Source organism: Beauveria bassiana (genome assembly GCF_000280675.1).
Source record: "Beauveria bassiana ARSEF 2860 unplaced genomic scaffold BBA_S00022, whole genome shotgun sequence".
Taxonomy (NCBI): domain Eukaryota; kingdom Fungi; phylum Ascomycota; class Sordariomycetes; order Hypocreales; family Cordycipitaceae; genus Beauveria; species Beauveria bassiana.
In genome coordinates, this window is record NW_007930857.1 from 430134 (window position 1) to 447910 (window position 17777).

The 17777-nt window shown below is 51.5% G+C and overlaps 4 protein-coding genes across 4 annotated transcripts; 1 reads left to right on the plus strand and 3 right to left on the minus strand.

The window, feature by feature from the left end:
• Positions 1–94: 94 nt before the first annotated feature.
• On the minus strand, positions 95–5338 carry BBA_07075 (kinesin heavy chain; the record flags this gene model as incomplete). The annotated part of the gene is made up of 1 exon (XM_008602172.1): positions 95–5338. The coding sequence occupies one exon, from the start codon at positions 5336–5338 to the stop codon at positions 95–97; it is 5244 nt and encodes a 1747-aa protein (XP_008600394.1).
• Positions 5339–6626: 1288 nt separating this feature from the next.
• BBA_07076 (uncharacterized protein) lies at positions 6627–7098 on the minus strand (the record flags this gene model as incomplete). Its single annotated transcript, XM_008602173.1, has 2 exons — positions 6627–6936; positions 7010–7098. The coding sequence occupies 2 exons, from the start codon at positions 7096–7098 to the stop codon at positions 6627–6629; spliced, it is 399 nt and encodes a 132-aa protein (XP_008600395.1).
• Positions 7099–7342: 244 nt separating this feature from the next.
• BBA_07077 (mll5682 protein) lies at positions 7343–7773 on the plus strand (the record flags this gene model as incomplete). Its single annotated transcript, XM_008602174.1, has 2 exons — positions 7343–7474; positions 7555–7773. The coding sequence occupies 2 exons, from the start codon at positions 7343–7345 to the stop codon at positions 7771–7773; spliced, it is 351 nt and encodes a 116-aa protein (XP_008600396.1).
• A 285-nt stretch (positions 7774–8058) lies between these two features.
• BBA_07078 (leukotriene A-4 hydrolase/aminopeptidase) lies at positions 8059–10138 on the minus strand (the record flags this gene model as incomplete). The annotated part of the gene is made up of 5 exons (XM_008602175.1): positions 8059–8436; positions 8506–8900; positions 8956–9062; positions 9117–9252; positions 9313–10138. 5 exons carry the CDS (start codon positions 10136–10138, stop codon positions 8059–8061), a joined length of 1842 nt encoding a protein of 613 aa, XP_008600397.1.
• Between the last annotated feature and the right edge of the window lie 7639 nt (positions 10139–17777).

Genomic DNA, 17777 nt, shown 5'->3' on the forward strand with positions numbered 1-17777 from the left:
CACCTCGAGAGACACTTTCCCTTCCTCTCTCTCCCTCCTCTCCCTCCTCTCTCTCTCTCTCTCTTTCCCAACTTGATTACTTTTTTTTTTTTTTTCAGTAATCGCTTCCGGGGTGAGGGCTCGCAAAGCCGCTCCCGGGCTGACTCTCGCCCGCCGCCGACATGTACGTCTGATCGATGCGAAAGATCCAATCCATCTTGTCCCGCTCGCTGCGCGCCGCAAACAGCCACGTGTTATCCGTGCCGTAAATCGCAAACACGCCCGCCTGCATGCGCTCGCTGAGGCGCTGCAGGCCCGGCCCGCCACCATTATTAGCGCGGGTCCCGCTGCTGCTGCTGCTGCCGCCGCCGCCGCCATTGTTATTGCCGGTCCAAATCGTCGAAATGACGCGTCCCGAGGCTGTGCGGCGATGGCCGGGCGTAAAGTCGGCGCCGCCGTTCTGGCCGGGTGCATTGTCATAGTCGTCGGGTCCGTTGAGGAGGGCCAACACCCCCGGCTGGCTGTCGACGCGCGAGTTGCGCAGGCTGACGAGGGCCACCTCGTCGCCGTCCGAGGCCGAGTGGATGTGAAGGTACGGCCGGCGCAGCTCGACGAAGCGCTTTACCCACCGCGTAGAGTCGCTGTTGGGCACGAGGAGGTAGCCGCCCTTGAGCACCTTGGGATTCTTGGACACGCGCACGACTGTCGTGATGAGGCTCGGCAGCTCAGGAGGCTCCGACGTGACACCGTTGGTCGGAGGTGCCGTGTTGGCCGGGCTGAGGATCTTGGTGAGCGGGTCGGGGTACTTGAGCCATAGTGACAGACACTTTTGTAGAAGCTCGACTTGTTGCTCGTTGTATATTGGTTTCTCTGACGGTGCCGAAACTTCGATCTTGACTGTCTCTTCGCCATCAGCTTCACCCTCGCCCTTTGCCTCGTCCTCATTTCCGCCATCAGCAGCTCTCGCTTCTGCTTCCTCCTCAAGACACGGCACCTGCGAAGTTTCGGGCGTGTCATGCAGCAAATCATCGTCGTCGGGCAGCACAGGCTTCTGAATCTCTGGCTCTGGCTCTGGTTCAGATGCTTCCTTGACCAGTTGCCCACTTGGATCGATGCCAAGAACATGAAGCATCATGTGCACGGCACCAATCTCGGCTATCCGTCGTCTCTTCTTTCGCGCGAGAATAAAGTCGCTCACAAGCGACACTCCCCGTGGGTTCCAGCTGTCAAGGTTCTCTTCACCCTTGACGTAGTCGTGTCGGCTGTTCATCCTCCACAAGTCACCGACTCGCTTAATCGGCGCTGGTCTCATGGTGATTGTAAAGATACCAGTCGAGGAGCGGATGAAGCGCATATTTTGCCAGAGTGCGGAGAACATGGATGTTTGGCGCACAAATGTTCGCGAGAGAACCTGTATGCAGACCTTTTGCGAAAACTTCATAGGCTCCGCCAGCTTCTCGGAGCTGATTTCCCAGCTAATGCTCATCTGCACCTTGTACTTGTCGGCCGTCACACGATCGAGTAGTAGGGAGTTGTGCAGGCTCGAGTCCCATTGTGCAAAAACGGTGATGCTGCGCGTGCCGTTGGGGTTTTGGCGGAAGATGGGATGTGACGTGAGGCGTAATTGAATGTCAGGTTCGCTCGCACCCATATCTGGTGTCTTGCCGCCAGAGTCGACTAGGCGTACCTTGCCAACGCGGACAGCTGTCACATCACCCCATGGAAGGGCATCGCCGGAGCTGTGGGCGATGTTGATGGCAATTCTTCTTTGCAACCCTTGGTGAAGCTGGAATGTGCCCGTGTCCAGTTCGCTAACTTGAGTGACCTCGACAGGAGCATACTCTCCCATCTCGTTGAGTTCGAGGATCTGAATCCTGGAAAGCATGTCGTGCTTTTCTTGCGTGTAGAACTGTGCCTCGTTGATGCGGCTTGCCTTGGCACCGTCACGCGATGGGGCTGCATCTCTCATATCATCCCAGCTAAGGAGTTTATCGAGATGCATTGGTTGGACTTTGGCGTAGATGGATGCTCTCAGCATGACATCTTGGGGCGCGAAAAGGGGAACGCTCATGTTGTGTACGCTCTCAAAGCGAATAGGGCCTTCGTCAAACTCGGTAATCATTTGTGTAGTTGTCACGCCGTCCTCTTCTGAGACACCGGGGATAAAGAGTTGGGCGTGAACCTCGGTGCCTTCGCGCTCGGCAAAGCCAATAAACTCGTGCATGACCACATTGAACTTGAGCGTGTTTGTGGGGGCTCGAGCATGAGATGGCTCAAGTGACAGCTTCACAATGCCAATGGCGTGAGACGTGTATGGCGATAGCACGTCCAAGGAAAAGTCCTGTACACGGCTCTCGAAGACGGCTTTTAGAGGCACGTCGACTTCGCCTATCAACGTGTAGGAAGGCATACAGTGCTCGATGAACGGGTTATCCAGACTGAGGTGCTGAGCATATTCGGGCTGGTCGAGATATTGGTGCATCTGGCGCATTTGGCGTACGCGGTCGTGCAGCTTCTCCAAGCTCCACAGCCGGACAACGTTATTGCGGTAGTCAATGACTCTGATGCCGATGCACGGCTTTGGAGTCTCCTCAAGGGCCACATCCTCTCCTTCACTGGTAAGTCCGTTGAGAACCATATCGTACGAGGAGCACATGACGTGGCCGACGTCCACGACAGCAAACTGGAAAACAACACTCTCATCAAGCTCATTGCTCATGATTTGCGCCTCCTTCAGCACCGCGGCATTTTGTAGCACCGTCTCTGCCATCTTGACATAGTGTCGGTCTCGCCAAATACCAATGACCTTCTTTGCTCGCTCCAGCTCTCCCTCCGAGAGCTTGGGGCTGGCCTTGGGTCGCTTCAACGGGTCCATCTTTTCCATCTTCTCCTCAAACTGCTTTTTCTGAATCTTGAGCTGCTTTTGCATGTCTTCTTTGAGTTCCTGCAGAGCAGCCTCCATCTTGACTTTTTCTCTTTTAATTTCCTCGACTTCGACGTTGGCGGCCTCTGCACTCTTGAGCTGGTCTTGAAATTCTTCCTTTTGTTTTTCAAGCTGGCTTTGTAGCTCCTCGCGAACCTCTCTTAACCTGTCCTCAGCCTCACCCTGCTTTGGAGTTGAAGGCATGGTCAGAGCCGTGTCGAGAGAAAAGTTGTCAATGGTTCCATTGGACATGTATTTTTCGCGCAGTTGATAGGAAGTCACAGATTCCGTATCCTCGCCATCCTCGCGAACGTTGACGCGCTCAGCTCGTGCTCGTTGCACTTCTTCGAACAAAGCATTGAGCTCCTCGTCTGTGAGGCTAGTAAAGTTTGTCTGGTCAGATCCGAGGATGGCGCCTGCAGCTTCTCGACGCGCCGCAGACCAGTCAGTATCTCGATTATTGCGAAGAGACGGAGATTCCGGTCTTGAAAGGTCACCGAAATCAGATGCTTTGCTGTACGCCCGCTCATGGCCGGGGCGTGAGCCAGGTGTGGGACTTGATGTTGACCTCTCCCAAGCCTGGATATGGCTGGCTGTGACGGATTGGCGCAGGAGACTGTTGCCGACTTCTGCTCTTTCCGCTCTGGCTTCCATGGGGTGGTTGAATCGGAAAATGTGAAAGTCTCCAAGGATGACTCTGTAGCCAGAATGTAGTTGAGTGGCTTCGGTAATGCGCTTGCCATTAACCATGACAGAGGCGCCTTCGCTAGGAATGACGGTGACTGTGCCGTCGGCGGCGGCATTTTCAAAAGTACAATGATCGTGTAGGATTCGAGTTCCGTTTAGTCGAATGTTGGCCTGATGATCGGCGTTGGTATCTACATTTCCAACAGTCGTTGTACCCGGTTTGAGGTTGTAGACTAAGCATTCTGCCAGTAATGGATCGTCTGATAAGTTGACCAAATGGGGCATCTTCTTTGGGGTATGCAGCCCAATGAAGCCCTTTTCGATGCTGATGCCAAGCTCTTCGAGTGCCGCTTCTCGTTCCTTGTGAATCTCTTCAGTCTTTTGCAGCTTCTGCTCCCATGTTTGGTTAAGGTCTGTAAGAAGCTTTTCGCTTTGGCTAAGCTGCTCAGCAATTTCTGCTTTTGAGACTTTCTTGGGCAAGCCATCCGCGCCGGTGATGCTGACCATTTGCTTCTCGAGCGGTGTATTCTCATCATAGATTTCGTCTGCAGGTATTGGAGCACCCCCAGCTCCGACCGTTCCTCCGCCAAGCTTGCTCCGTAGTAGCGCAAGTTCTTCCTTGAGCTCTCTGATCATGCGCGCGTTGGCATCTTCATTGATGACGGCGTGGTTCTTGATGCGCTTGGCAGAGTCGGCGTATCGCAGGGTGCTGAGCGTTTCATCGTAATTGATATCGGCTGGACTGATGGCTGCAATCATTGCAGTCATGCTGTTTCCACCGAGCGAATCTTTGAGAAGCCATGTCAAGACAGAATCGCGATACGGTACTTGGGAGCCGCCCTTTTTCTTCTTGGCGCCGGTGGACAGGTCGGCCAGCGCAGCAATAACACGGCCGAGGGTAGATAGAGATCGGTTGATCTCGGCACCTTCCTTTAGTCGCGCACCTGTAGCCCCAGTGGACGTAGCTCTTTCTGAACCAGCCAAGTCGACTAGGGAGATTTTGGCCACCTTTTCCATTTCCATTTTGGTCTCGGCATCGTACTTTTTTTGGGTGAGCATGAGGGTGAAGACGGCGTGGGATCGACTCGAGGTTTCGTTCATGTTGGTGGCGGCGACTGTACGGGCCTTGTTTCCTTCATCCATGAGGTTTTCGATTTCTTGGAAGCTGCCGACTACCAGCTTGGCAAGATCCTCGACGTAGGGGCCGGTGGAAGGATGCTCTCGGACTTTGAGATTTCCCTTTGTCGAGGGGTTGAGCAAGTCGCGTACGCGCTCGTTGTAGATTTCGAGATAGGAGACTTCGACTGTGCACTTTGTCGTGGCGTCGGCCTGAATCTGGTTTATACGGCTAAACATGTCCTGGCAAATGTTGGGAATGATGCCGATTTCTTTGCCATAACCCATCATGGAATAAGACTTTCCGGAACCGGTCTGGCCATAGGCAAAGATGCAGTTGTTGTAGCCCTGAAAGGCATTGTCGAGCAAGGGCTTGCCGAGGTCGTCAAAGAGGTTGGACTGGGCGGCGTAGTTTGAGTCGTTCTTGTCAAAGGACCAGTATGATCTGTCAAATGCAAAGCTCTTGGGGGCTTCAGCCTTTGCGCTTTTACCGCCATGACCGTCTGGGGTAGAGATGACGGTTTGGTTGTCTTTCATTTCGACGATACATTTTGAGCCGCGGTCGATTTCTCTGCTGTTGAAGGGACGAACTCGGACCACGACCTTGATATTGCCACCGCCTGCGGGAGCCATGGCAGCGATACTGCAGTTGGGGACCGAGTGTGGTCCCCTTGATTATGTATTGGGTCGTCGATAGGAAATGCGCCACGTCGTGGCAGCCCGTCGAAAGGGGTATGGACGTAATTATGCGATTCGCGTCGCAATGTGGTCAATATAGTTTGTTTCGAAATTCGCCAAGAACTTTTCGCTCAAATATCAGGGCCCGTCAAGTCGAAGAAGCCTATTTCGGCGACAGCTTTGGCCAGCGAGGGGATTCTGCAGCGCAAGACTTGCGACTGGGCGTCTTCGAGGTTGAGTTGGAGATTGCGGAGGGGCGGATGTTCGCTATTTCCCGTGTGGGTATTGTTGTAGCCTCGTTCGGGCGAAAAAAAAAGGTAGACAGAGTGTGAGGTAGAAAAAAAAAATGTTACATTCTCCAAAGATGAGCGCCAGAGCTATGCAGGGCCAGATGTTGAGGTAAAGCGCAAATGTTCGTCAAGTCGTGGTAGATTTGAAGGTGGGTGGTAGGTGAGCAGCAAGGGAGACAGGAGTCAAGATTCACATGGAGACGCGAGACGCGGTGCCGACATTGACGTAGTAGTGCTCTGCATAGGTAACGCAGGAAATAATCCGGTACTTGGCTTGCGTAGGTACTTGGTCGACGAATTAACGAATTAAGCCCAAGTTGCTTGGTTAAGAAAGAAAATTCATACGAGTGCGAAACGGTAATCACGCCCGGCTACGTTGCAGCTAATTCAAGCTCTTTGCTAACTTTATTTACAAAAAGTCATCACTGCGACTTGCCGGACCAGCAGCCACCAAAAATTAGGTACTTTCACGTGGCTCCCTCGAGATGCCTCTCTCACTGGCTGCCCCGCCCTGATGCTTTTGTGCCTGGTTTCCCGCATATGACAGCGGCATGAGCGGGTAGCGACAACGTTTTATTTTTCATATATCAATTGTTTCTATTACCTCGAAAAGGGCTGAATTATGCACGCGTTTCCATCTCACAATCAATCGAGCATCTCTCTCTTCACTCACTCTCCACCCGCATCCACACAATGCTCCCTCTCGCCGACTCTTGCAACACAAGAAACGTGTTTCACCCATCACAACTCGTCGATCAAAAGGAGAAGAAGAAAAAAGATCAATGCACCGAGATTGCCAATTATAAACATGTCGCTTCGATAGCGCAATGCAACCTCGAACCTGCGCGGCTCCATTTGCCGCTGACTCGCTCTCCAACCCACACCGTCGAGACAAAACGGGCAACCTTGCTCTCGACGTTACTTGGTATTATTAGCCGTCCCTTCGTCGTTCTTCATGAATCCGTGTGCGCCGTCGCTTGCATCTCCTCCAGCGCAGCTTCGTAATGCTGAATATCCATCGGTCCGGCCGGCCAGACCATCAGCGCCTGCACCGCCGCCGCGCCGTTCCCAACCACGTCCACGCCCTTGACGTACCCAATCACGTTGACCCATTCGCCCGTGCGAGTCGCCTCGGACGCCAGCGTCTCCAGCAGCAGCTCGACATTCACCGTCACCGACACGTTTGTGCCTCGCGGGTACAGATGGCCCAGCGTGATGCACGCAGTCTTGGTCGAGTAAGCCGTGACACTGCTCCCCCCCCAACTTGCTTGTTAGTTTTTTGCCCCCCCCTGTTGGCCAGAAAAAAAAATCCCTTTTTTTGCACGCGACAACGTACCAGCCAAGGAACCGCACCTTGTCGTCAATTTTACGACGAGGCAGCCAAGACAGTAAACATAGCTCCGACGGCAGCGGCCCTCTACTCATTCCTTTTTTCTCTTCACGAGGTAGAACATTTGTTGTGTGAGGAGCACGTCTGCCGCGTTTGCTTCCCCCCTCCATCGTAGTAGTCTGACCCTCCCCGTCAAAAACCGCCCACCAATCCTGCGCCACCATGTGCCCCTCTCGCCATTACCCTAAAACCCAAACGTCATAATTCCATCTTGTCCCCTCAACTGTTGCAACATATTCTCTGCGCATCACTACATAAGCTGCCGATAATCTGTGAAAAATGGGCTCCGAATCTCCGCAATTCGTATACAAGATCCTGCCCGACGCCCCGATCGAACCCTTGCCCGGCCTGCTACCCTTGTCTGAGCTGGACGCCAAAGATGGGTTCGTTCATCTAAGCACCGCAACCCAGGTACAAGAAACACCCAACCAGCTCCATCTACATTCAAGAAGACATAGAAAATCAAGTTTTCATCATTAACACGGAAGCAGGTCCCCCAAACAGCAGACTTGTTTTTTGCCGAGCACACAAAGCTTTGGGTCGTCAAGCTGGAGCTCTCCAAACTATCAGATCCCGTCAAGTTTGAGAACGGCTTCCCTCACCTGTATGGCAACTTTGGTGCCCTTGAAATTGACTCGATATCGCGCTTTGAGCGCAATCAAGAGCAGACATGGGCCGACAGCATGGGAACCTCGTCTTGGCTCGAGTAACTCGTTGGAGTCTCTTACCTCTTAGGATAGTACACGCATTAATACAGATACGATAGGATAGACTAGCATGGCATCGTCTTTATAGTACGACTTGATCAGTGATATCCCATATGCACACGTAGATACTTCGATATAGACATGATAAAATGGACTAGTATGGCTTCGTCTTTATAGTTTTGACTTTATGCTCTATCAAGGTATAGCCCACATGCACACGTCTATCCTGGTGCATGCTATCTATCTGCAAAATCCTTGAGACTCGGAAATTTTACTTGATTTTCCCCTTTAAATCTTGAGATCCTTTTCTACCATGCCCCTGCAGATGGGATGGTAAAAGTCCCTGTTCTTGGCAAACGTCTTCAGCGCCAGATCGCGGTCCGCCTCGTTGAGCGCCCGAAACAGCGGCCGCACAAACTTCATGCGGCCCACGCGGCCCAGCAGCTCCGCCACGCCGTACACGCACGTCGGGTCGTTGGCCGCCAGCGCGATGCGGTAGTACGCCGCGAGCACCTCGACATTCTCCGACGAGATAAAGTCGTAGACGGCGCCCATCTTTTGCGCGCGCTCCGCCGACAGGCCCTTTTGCTCTTGCACCGCGCCGAGGAACACCTGCAGCTGGTTCGCCGTCAAGCCCTCAATGTCTTTACGGCTGGGCTCAAATGACTAGATTGGAAAATGCGGTTAGTCTGATGTACTGGGCTGGTGGTGGTGTAAGCACGGTACTCTACTCACGCTGTCCTTCCACTGATTCGCCAAATCGTAGCACTGCTGGGCCAGAGTCGTGTCAAAGTCGGGCTTGGGCGGCAGGCCGGGCGAGTACAGCTTGTCCTCCCAGTCAATGGTGGCGATTTTCTGCTTGATCGACTCGTCTCCGAGCCCGTTGAAGTAATCCAAAAACGTCGCTTTGAATTCAAACGAGTCGAGCGACTTGCCGGCCCATTTGGTAAAGTAGTGAGGGATAAACTTGTCAAAGTTGTCGCGGCCGACGAGGCGATCGAGATAGTAGAGGAAGTGGAAGCCCTTTTCATACGCGACCGTGCTGTAGACGTCCTCGGGGTCGACATTCTTGTGGCTGATGATGAGCTTGGTGTACTCGTGGTCGTGGCCAAAGTCATTCACAGCCTCCTCTGGAAGCATGTCAGCGTTGTCGATTCCCGCTACACGTAGGCGATCAATACGTACCGAGAGCCTTCCAGCCAATGATGGACGAAAAGTCGAATTCTTGCTCACCGTGCAGGCCGGCACCAATGCGACGCTCCAGGTAGACGGTCCAGCCTTCGTTGAGCCAGCTGTCACGAGTTAGCTTCACGCCAGAATGATACTTGCATACATGATACACTTACAAGTGCTCCCAGCTGGCATTGGAAACGAGATTGCCACTCCAGCTGTGGGCAAGTTCGTGAGCAATGACGTCGACGTTTTGGCGATCGCCGCTGATGATGGTGGGAGTGGCAAAGGTGTAGATGGGATTCTCCATGCCTGTGCATTGTCAGCCGACGCATCGGAGAGTCAAGATGGCAAATCAAACCGCATACACACCTCCATAAGGAAAGCTGGGCGGCAGGACCAAGACGTTGTACTCGCCCCAGCGGTACGGAAAGATGAGCTTCTCCGCAACCTTGAGAAACTTGTCCATGTCGCGGCGCAGCTCCCACTGACATCCGTCGACCTCGTCTGGCCCGCTGGCCACAGAGCTTCGCTCACCGATGCGCGCTGTGCGAATATCGCCCGACGCGACGGCAAACAGGTACGACGGAATGGGCACATCCTGCTTAAACTCGTACACCTTTTCGACGCCCGGCGTCGGCGCGTGATCGCCGACGGGCACGCCGCTGGCAACAGTGGGCAGCGCCGACGTCAGACGAAACGCCACCGTCGACTTGACGTCGGGCGTGTCCTGGCAGGGAAAGATGCTGCGGCAGTTGATGGCCTGGCACTGCGAAAACATGTACGGATGCTTCTTGTTGGACGTTTGCGCGGGCGTCAGCCACTGCAGCGCCGTGCAGCGCTCCGTCGTCTCCACGTCGAGCGTCAGCTCAATAGTGCGGCCCTTGGACACGGCGGCGGCGGTGTCGGCGGTGTCGGGCAGCGTGACGTGCAGCGGCGCGCCGAGCGGCTCCTGGTGCGGCTTGAGCTCCCAGGCGGCATCGGCGCCGTCGACGCGCGCTCCCGAGACGTGGACGAAGCGCGTGTCGAGCACCACCTCGGCCGAGCCGGGGGCCGCGTCCGTCTGGCTTTCGAGCCGCAGCGTCACCGAGCCCCGCAGCCGCTTGCGCTCAAAATCGATATAAAAGTCGACGGCTGTGTGGCGCGTGCGCCAGAGGCCATAGTTGGAGAGGGTGGTGGGATCGCGCTGCGCGGCCATGGTTGCTGCTGCTGGTGCTGCTGCTGCTGGTGCTGGTGATGTGGGCTGGGAGGAGCTTGGCACCGTCGCAAAGCTCCGTCGAGACGCAGTCGTCGTGATGGTGAGGGTAGGAGCGGGGACAGAGGAGAAGCGGAAGAGACGGCTAGAGATTCGCGATCCGCTGTTGTTGGTGATGACAGCTGTCCACGACGCCATCTAACTTTGGGGGTGCACTTGATTTTTTTTTGCGGGTGCCGATGCCGTCAGAGCCTGTAATGAAAATCCAAATGTCAATGGGGAAGCTTTTGGGGAAAGTAGCACACCATTCTGCCGCAACGGCTAATAACGGATCGCCCGCTGCGCTGTCTTACTACCTTATGGAGATCTGGTGTCCTAGTTACAAGGCGGGGTCCGCCTCGGTGTAGCGGAGGAGGTGAGGTTTGGAGGTTGGGCAATGGTGATGCGAGGTGCCGCACGATCAAGTGATCACTTGATGCATGGCACCCGGGGAAACTGCGAGACAATCGCCAGATTACTGACTAAGAAGTCGATTTGATTCGCTGCAGTACATGGCTCGATGCATTCATGACGTGGTGTCCAAAAGCGGCCCGCTTTCTCATACCAATACATTACGCAGGACGACGAGGATAGAGACAACAAACAGAGATGGGATAAATATCCCAAAAAATCAATGAATTCGTTTATAATCTCGCCCGTCTTGAATCTTACCAGTCATATATCAAAGCCCAACACACCCCTCTATACATGCAGCCACGGCTTGGCTATCCGCCAGCTCAGGTGACGGTGGCTGCAACACATACATCCGGCAACGAATCCGTATATTGACCTACTACGTACGGATATATTGAATTCAATAGAGTCCTTTTCCGGCATACCGGATTTCCCCAATCTGTTTGTAATTTTGACCTGCACACCAACGGCATACATCCGAGCCTCCAGTCTTTTTGATATAATCTGCCCACATCTCAAGCCACCGCACTTGCGCCAAAGCCTTCTTCGCTTCTACTTTGGCCCGACACTTTTCAATATTGGGCTTTCTACCAATTTCCTTTGGCCTTGCCTACCGAGCCTGGCTCGCCGCCCGTATCCATCCGCCCGCCCAGGCTACACGTTCGTTACAGGTCAAGAACGCCTCAAAGCCACCATTCACGAAATGAGAAACACGAGCTGTGATTGAAATGCATGGACACGACGACGCCATGCACCCAGGCCCTGCGCATCCCCCCCCCTCCGAAACTTAGCACCCAGTGTTACAGTACCATTGCGGACTTGTACCCTGGCCCAACTAGCGCTTCTGAAACTTTTTGCCAGTCCAAGGGTCACACACCCTTCTCGTGTAGAGACATACAAAAAGTTGGGCAGATGGGATGGACTTGTGTCAGTTGTGGCGCCTGTCAATTGACCCTGCATGGTGGCACCCACCGGACTCTCAGTCCAAGGACACAGAAGGAGACGATCCAGCGCCCGTATTACGCCCGAGAAGAGAACTCAGCCTGTTGCTCTTTTTTTATTTTATTTATTTCATTCTATTTTTTTCATAACAACTGTGTGCCAGCCTGAACTAATAATAACATTGCTAATATTAGAATTGGTCCAGAAAAAAAAAGAAGCAAAGGGAAAAAAAGAGGCGTGTTCGCCGTTGTCTTTGCAGCTTGCCAAGTAAGGAAACGAAATGAGATTTGCAGTCGGCCAAACCCGCTCACACGTATTGCCGTAGCATTGACTAATTATTAATTGATTCGTTTCCCCAAAGCCCTGACACTTTTAGCGTCGCATTCATGTTAGGCTGGAGAGTCCAAGACCAAGAGCAAATTCGAGTTTCACCAGTAGATGTAACTACCAGAGTCTGCGTACCGCTAATGCATGCAGCATTTTTCTGATTACATGCGCGCATGTGAGCATAAGAAATGCTAGCCTCATGACGCCAGCATGCATCGTTGTAAGACAATGTGACCCCGAAAGCCGCACCTAAAGATGGGATTGAAGCCCTGGCGTCCCAGACTGAAGAAAGAGGGCAAACGGGCTAACAAGGTATGAGGTGGCCAAAAAAAAAAAAAAAAAAAAAAAAAGAGAAGAAAAAGAGGCAAAGAAATAACGAAGATGTTTCAAAAGAAACAATACAACAACAGGAGAGTTACTTGATATGTAAAACTATCATGATGAGTAGGCAGCGCCTTATCCATCCCACTTGTTACCATCTTGATCAATCGCACGATTGGACCCTCCCCCGCACACAACCGCGCTCTGGGCGATCTGCACATGAAAACTCAAATCGGAGCATTAAGGGAATAGGAAAAAAAAAAATTAATACTGCGCCTGATAATCCATCTCGGAATCGACCAATTCCTTCGCGAAAAAAAGCGTCAACCAGCTTTTTAGCTTCCGTCTTGCAGCGCATGAAACAAGATCGTGGCCAATGTCGGGCACTAAACCACCTCACCCCTCCCTCCCCCTCCCCCCTAAAACTTTATCAGTACATACATACATACACTAACAAGCCGCATGCCTGTCTGGCTGGTCGGCATTGAACAGAAAAAAAAGGGCTTTGGCTTCATGGCTTTTACTTATTATTTATGCTATTTCTTTCGGCCACGGGCCGCTTCTTGTTCCCGATTGACTAGTGTCGGCGCGTGGTTGGAGGAAAATGCCAAGCGATGGTGGACGATTTTCCAATGCGCTCGGGACAAAAATGTAAATTCAGAAACTAATAATTATGCAAATCTAGCTTTGAGACACTCTAACATCTGTAATCATACTTGAGATGCTATACATTGGCGCATCTCATGCTAACTAGTCATCAGTAAACCAACCCCACGAGTCTGGACGGGCCGAGACAGATCTCAGGTATAGCTCTCTCTATCTGCATATGTTTGACGGAGAAACTCTAATAAGCTGCACAATGCGATCTCGGCCCATTATGCATCCTTGCATGTAAATAGAAAAATGCTCCGATAGTGCATATTGTTGTCGTATGTAGATGCATTGTTTACCTTGCATCATCTCAGATAACGGAAGCACAGAGCCGGATCCAGACTCGCACCACGTCGACGCCGACGACGTGCAATCATGCAGCCATGCAAGCAAGCCACGTCAACCACTTCACAACAATGCGACTCTCACAATCAAGGTATAACAAACAAGGTGTGTGATACGAGCAGCAGAGTCGGAGATTAATAAGCTTGGTCGTTGTAAGTCGTATGTGATAGTCGAAACATAACATCGCCAATCAGTGCCATTCGCCACAAAGCCACAAAGACGCCCCCCTCCAATTGAGCTTTTAGTCTATATGACGAGTCAGGTGCGTGTCGGAGAGGTGCACTTTTCATGCAGTGCACTGCAGCGCTGATCGCCGCTTTCCAAGATACAAATATTTTCTTTCTTCTTTTCGTCTAGAGTATATTGTGCGCTCGGATATTGTGTGAGGTTGCTACGCCTCCTCAACTTCTGTACATGGCAAAATGTTCCGTGCTCGTCAAGGCACCGTTTATAGACACCGCTGCTGGGACAATATTTGTAATTCATCCTTCGTGCTTCCCCGACCGTAGTCCAGTGCAACACCGAATTATCCATGGTGTCATCTAGTTGCTCATACCTGGGACAGGATCTCATCTCTCAGGTAATTGCGACATGTGTTGGTTTTGCAAAGGCTCGGCCGGTGGTCAGTGGCGACCAGTGGCCTCCCATGTCTTTCGGAATATGCAATATCCGTACTCTCGTCCCCCCCAACCCCTTCCTCCCCGGAACACCATGCACAAAGGCTCCGATGATCACATTGTTGCATCGCGTCAAAGCTAATGCTCACCTACGACGCATATAGAAAGAACAGACAAAACTCGGGAAAATGGAAAAAAAAAAAAAAAAAAAAAAAAGAAAGAAACGACCCCCAAGGTATTATGCCCGCTATGACTGTTTGGCCGTTCACACTGCTGGGGCTCGTTGTGGTTGCCTTTTTTAGTTATCAATACTACTCTTTACCCTAATGTCTAGAGCAAGAGTCCCGACAAGAGATGTAAGAGCATATGCTGCGAGAAACTGTAAAGTAACAAAGTGTGCACCTACATGATCGAAAAGAAAAAAAAAAACACCACTTCCTGGACTGGCCCAAACTTTTCGTTTCATGCAACTCGAATGCAGTGCGGCTAGTGGGGGTGAAAAGAGAAATGATACCTTACTCGCAGCGACAATAGCAACTGTAGGTAGGCTCGGAAGCTCTTGCTGCAAGCCAAGTCATGAATATCATGCACACCAGGCGTATCCCTTTTTTTTACAAACAACATTCAAAAGCAAACAAGCAAGTTTAAAAAGGTCTCGAGCGGCAAGCTGCACCTCATGGCTTGCAGGCGGTCAGTCTCCGATAATCAAGGTCTCATAACTCGTAATCAACTTGTCGTTTTTGTCGACCCCCCTCTTTGGTGTTTCTGACAGGGTACAGGGTTGCGGCTAAAAGCACAGGCCGTCTCTCCAAAATCGCAAACCCGTCAAGGATGAAGCAAGGCGGCAAGCCATCGCGGTCTTTAAAACAAGAATTATAATTTTTTTTCCCTTTCTTTCGCTCCTGTTGCACTGAAACCAACGTCTCGAGCCTTGCCAGTGGTGCGGCGGCAGGCGGGAATGGAGCCAGTTTTTTTTCCCCTCTATTACGGCAACAGGCGAAGAGAGAAAGTGGGATGTATGTTATAGAGAGCTATTTTCCATAAAAATAGAAACAGAAGTAAGGGAGGACTGATTGTGTCGATGATGGGACCCGGAGCTATCGGCTGTCGGTCAACTTGCGAACACACGCAACGCCAAGTGCTGTCCGGCACTTGTCACGAATGGGAAGCTTGGCTTGGCTACTTGGGCGTGCATTACTCTACTTGGCTTGCATTACTTCTACTTGGGGCTTGCATTACTAGAGCCTTGTGCTGGCATGGAAAAAAAAAGTGGTCTCGAATTTGAGATGCATTAATGCAATGCAATTGTGCCAGATCACGCCAGTATAACGTAGCCAATGGCTTGGAAGGGGGGAGGGGGCTTGGAACTAAGAAAACGGACTTGCATTGGACAATCGGCGCTATCAACAGTAGCTCAGCTTGCTTGTCTATTGTGTCTGCCAACATTGGCCATCGGGTTTTTTTTTGCCTGCTTTCTGCGAATCGATTGGGTTTGATTGCAATACACAAAACATGTCTCTAGTGTGTTTCCCTATCGCATAAACGCATAGGTCAGCTGGCTGCTGAAAGATCCAAGACTCTACAAGTGGCAGATTTTGGTATCGTACAGGGCCATGACGTCGAAATGGTCTTATAATCCGTCTTGTACAATTGGTAGTCTCGATACGGAGTATACGGGAAGGCCTTTGGGAACAAACCCGTGTCAAAGCGCACCACTCGCAACTCAACTGCCATCGATGATCAATTCCGCCCGTGGAGGATCATGTCACAAGACGGCGGCAATGAGAGCGCCAGAAGGGGAAATATTATTAACGTTACAAAAGAGAGCCCTTGTCAGCATTTCGCCGCCCAACTCCCTTGCTGTCTCAATGCATCTCAGATGACAGATGCCATACAACTCACATGCACATGTAACGCTCAGCCTGTCGGGAAAAATTTAAAGGAAGAAAAAAAAAAAAAGTACGAAAGCGCGGCGCAAAAAGCCAAGGGCCAACATGGTCAAAAGCCAGACAGGCCCTTGTTTCTCGGACAATGCCGAAGGAGCCAGCATGAACAAGGCTTCGCGACGAAAGCGGACTCTTTATCCATCGAGAAAGACAATGCTCGGTCCTTTTTGTGCCAAAACTAACTAGAAGGCCGTTTTTAATTTATTCTTGTTTGGCAGGTTGGCAGCACCACCCTACGGTTCCCCGCAGGTCACTGAACGGGCGAGACAATGCGATACAACAAAGTATGTACTCCGTACCTATTAACAGTGTGTACATGTTGGCAGTTACCAGTTCTGCGAGAGGCAAGCGTCCGAGCTCAAAAAAACAGGTGGGTACGGCGTTGTCGTGAGAAACCCATGGGGGGAAGACGAGGAGACAAAACCCGAGGGGACAATAAATACGGAGTACGGATTACGGAAAGAGGAAATAAGAGCGCACTGACGCAAGGCTGAGCAGTCAACTTGGCCTAGCACACCGCCACACGGCTCTTTGGGAATGATTTCTGTTTTTGGTGACATTACAGTGGTCGTAGGAAGAACAAGCAATGACAAAAAAAGTGTTGGTGTAGTTTTTGAAACAAATTTCAAAAGCCGCTCCAAGACGGACTACTAGATCAGCTCAAACGAGAAGCACCAAATACTAGTGCCTCTTTTGGCTAATACCCCACCCAGTCGCCATGCAACTCTTAGAAACATTATCGTCGTTGTCATGCGCATCATGCATGCAAGGAAAAAGTTTGCTTGTTTTTTTTTTTGGGTAGCCAACAATCAGACTTTGTTTCGCTGCAATTCTTTCATGGTTTCGTAGCTAAACTATAGATGCGAATCCATGTCTCATCAGCTTGTTTTGTTTGGGGGGGGGGGGGGGTAAGTTGCGATGCCAGAAGCTGTATTGGTTCTTTCAACCCTCTCTTTAAGAGAACCCGTTTGCAGCCAGCCGAGTCATTAGCAATCATTAATGAAGAGTCTTCGTTTGGCCAATTCCACGATTCAGTAATAAGCTGTTGCAAAAGAGGAATAAAAATAAAACGGCTTACGGTCTCATGGTCAAACCTGGCAATACAATGCACACACACACACACACACACACACGGAGAGGCGCAGCAGTCGCCAGTCTCCCACCTGCTACTGCGCGCTAGCACGCGCAAACACGAGGGGCAACCTGAAAACATCATGCTGTAAATGTTTGGACAAGTTTACGATTGATGCACAAAGTATGCGCGATTCAGAAAGAAGATTTTTTTTTCCACGTCAAAAAATGTTTCCGCTCTTTATTAATGCAGGCATGTACAATGTCTGCAGCCTCTGCTCGTTGAGGTGACGGGAACAGCACTGACAGTGCCAGGGCCCCCAGGGTCTGGGAATCACGAGTCGCCCATGTCATCATCTCTGATTGAAAAAAAAAGAAAAAAAAATATTAAAAAGAACTTTTTTTTTCAAGGTCCAGGATTCCTCAAGGTCCCCGAATAACCGTACCTGTGACCAAAAATTGCATGGATGACAGCACATGGGTATTGCCGGTTTTTTTTTGCCGGTGGCAGATCTGGGAACATGGCAAAGTTTTTATACCAATACTCAGTAATTACAGCCCTGCGAAAAGCATCGGGAATCGTCATCATCATGCGTCGCCGCCACAGCCGTGCGAGGCTCGCCCAGAATGATTAGTTTACAAGAATTCAGCTGGGCGAGGAACCATTGCTGACGGGTTTCCCCGGGGGCTATACTCAGGCCACGACTCGTTCCTCGGTGACTAGGCCATTGTGCACGGCCGGGCCATGCCCACAAACAAAAGAATGCATACTATTAGTTTTATCGTTGCCTGGGTTGTGGTGGGCTTTTGCACGCAGCGTTCATGATTAAGTCTGTGGTCGCGAAGCAGGCTGCAGCATACATACCTTATGGGGCCGTCGAGGCCAGGCTGGGGCAAATTCAGAGAAAAGAAAACGAAAAAGAAAAGAAAGTACGGAGTAAAAGCAATAGCCATGCGGTGAGAGATGCT